At 38.4% G+C, this 2,585-nt stretch overlaps 1 protein-coding gene across 1 annotated transcript; it reads left to right on the plus strand.

Annotated features, from left to right (window-relative positions):
* Positions 1-215: 215 nt before the first annotated feature.
* Positions 216-896, plus strand: LOC127129796 (uncharacterized; the record flags this gene model as incomplete). The annotated part of the gene is made up of 1 exon (XM_051058922.1): positions 216-896. A coding segment is annotated over one exon (681 nt), but the record flags the coding sequence as incomplete, so codon positions are not given.
* Between the last annotated feature and the right edge of the window lie 1,689 nt (positions 897-2,585).

Raw genomic sequence — 2,585 nt, forward strand, 5'->3', positions numbered from 1 at the left:
CATTTCCTGGACAACCACAACCTAATCCAAAAGGACATGCAAATGCCTTTATATTGAGAAATGGAAAAGAACTAGACGGACCCGTAGATCCAAGACTTAAAAATCCTGCCATGTACCAAAAACCTGACAAAACAACAACTGAGAAGGTAAGTGAACCGAAGGAAAAGGAAGATAATACCCAAGAGGCCGAAGAGAAAGAAAAACCTTATGTGCCTCCACCACCTTATAAACCACCTATTCCGTATCCTCAAAGAGTCGCAATTTCTAAAACTGCAGGGCAATTTAAGAAATTTGTTGAACTTCTAAAGCAACTGAACATCACAATACCCTTTACAGAAGTTATCACACAAATGCCCTCATATGAAAAGTTTCTTAAAGACATTCTATCCAATAAGAAAAAAATCGAGGATAACGAAACAGTTACATTTACTACTGAGTGTAGTGCAATAATCCAAAACAACATGCCTCCCAAACTGAAAGACCCAGGTAGTTTCTCCATACCCTGTGTCATAGGAAAGTTCGTCATAGACAAAGCTCTATGCGACTTAGGAGCCAACATTAGTGTAATGCCCTTATCCATCTGTAAAAGGCTCAACATAGGAGAACTAAGACCAACCAAGATGTCTGTTCAACTAGCTGACTGCTCAATCAAATATCCTGTTGGTATACTAGAGAATGTCTCAGTACGTGTAGGACAATTCTACATTCCTACCGACTTCATAATCATGGACATCAAAGAAGATGCCACTACACCTATTATATTAGGAAGGCCATTCTTAGCTACCGCCGGAGCCATAATAGACATGAAAAGAGGAAAGCTAACATTCGAAGTTGGAGAAAAAAAAGTTGAATTCATCTTGACACAATTCTTACAAGCGCCAGCTATAGACGATACTTGTTATCTACTTGATGTCATAGACGAGTGCGTAAGATAGATGGAGATGCAAGAAACCACATATTCTGATATAATGAAAATCCAAATCCCTTTAATCTTTGGAGATGATAATTGGCATGAACCATACCAAAATGACAGTCTAAGCGAATGCTTAGCACTTACACCCAATCACATGCCATGCCTGAAGAAACCAGACTTATAATTAAAAACACTACCCAAAAACCTAAGACACGAGTTTCTAGACACTGAACTCAAAAGACCAGTAATAGTCAATGCAGACTTAGGACAGATTGAAACTGAAAAGTTACTAGATGTCTTAAGAAAATATCCAACGGTGTTAGGCTACAACATCGCTGATCTAAAAGGAATAAGTCCTTCTATCTGTATGCATCGCATTATGCTAGAGGAAGATTGTAAAACCTCTAGAGAACACCAGAGAAGGATCAACCCAATCTTAAGTATTATAGTCAAGGATGAAGTAAAGAAGTTATTAGATGCATGAATCATATATTCGATCTCTGATAGTCAACGGGTTAGCCTCGTTCATGTAGTACCCAAGAAAGGGGGTATTACAGTTGTTAAGAACGAGAAGAGCGAATCTATAGCACAAAGAGTTGTGACTGGAAGTAGAATGTGCATCGACTATAGGAAACTGAACAAAGCCACTCGAAAGGATCATCTTCATATGCCTTTCATTGATCAAATGCTTGAACGATTAGCTAAGCATTCCCACTTCTGCTATCTAGACGGTTATTCAGGATTCTTTCAAATTCCTATCCATCCTAACGACCAAGAGAAAACAACCTTCACATGCCCTTATGGTACATTTGCTTATTGACGAATGGCATTTGGACTATGCAACGCTCCCGCAACATTCCAAAGATGCATGATGTCGATCTTCGCTGACTTTATAGACGACATTATGGAAGTATTTATGGACGATTTTTCTGTTTGTGGGCAGAGCTTTGAAGGATGTCTATCAAACCTTGAAATGGTACTTGAAAGATGCGTAAAGGTGAATCTCGTATTGAATTAGAAGAAATGCCATTTCATGGTCCAACAAGGAATCATGCTAGGACACGTAGTATCTGATAAAGGAATTGAAGTAGACAAAGCTAAGATCGAAATTATAGAAAATCTTCAACCTCCGAAAACCGTACGAGAAATACGAAGCTTTTTAGGACACGCAGGTTTTTACCGACGCTTTATCAAAGATTTCTCGAAAATTACCAAACCACTGACTGGTTTATTAATGAAAGATGTTGACTTTATCTTTGATGAGAAATGTTTAACAGCGTTTGAACAATTAAAAACATCTTTAATCACCGCACCCATCATGCAACCACCTGACTGGAGATTACCATTCAAAATCATATGTGATGCGAGTGACTATGCCGTAGGCGCAGTGCTAGGACAAATGAAGGATAAAAAACTTCATTTGACCTACTACGCAAGTAGAAACTTAGATCCTGCCCAAATGAACTACGCCACCACTGAAAAGGGACTTCTAGCTGTTGTGTTCGCTTTAGACAAATTCCGTTCTTACTTAGTAGGAGCGAACATCATCATCTATACTGATCACGCTATTATTAGATACTTGCTAAGTAAGAAGGATGCAAACCAAGATTCTTAAGATGGATCCTACTCTTACAAGAATTTGACTTAGAAATAAAAGATAAGAAAGGTACTG

The sequence above is a fragment of the Lathyrus oleraceus genome, chromosome 3, assembly GCF_024323335.1.
Source record: "Lathyrus oleraceus cultivar Zhongwan6 chromosome 3, CAAS_Psat_ZW6_1.0, whole genome shotgun sequence".
NCBI lineage: Eukaryota > Viridiplantae > Streptophyta > Magnoliopsida > Fabales > Fabaceae > Lathyrus > Lathyrus oleraceus.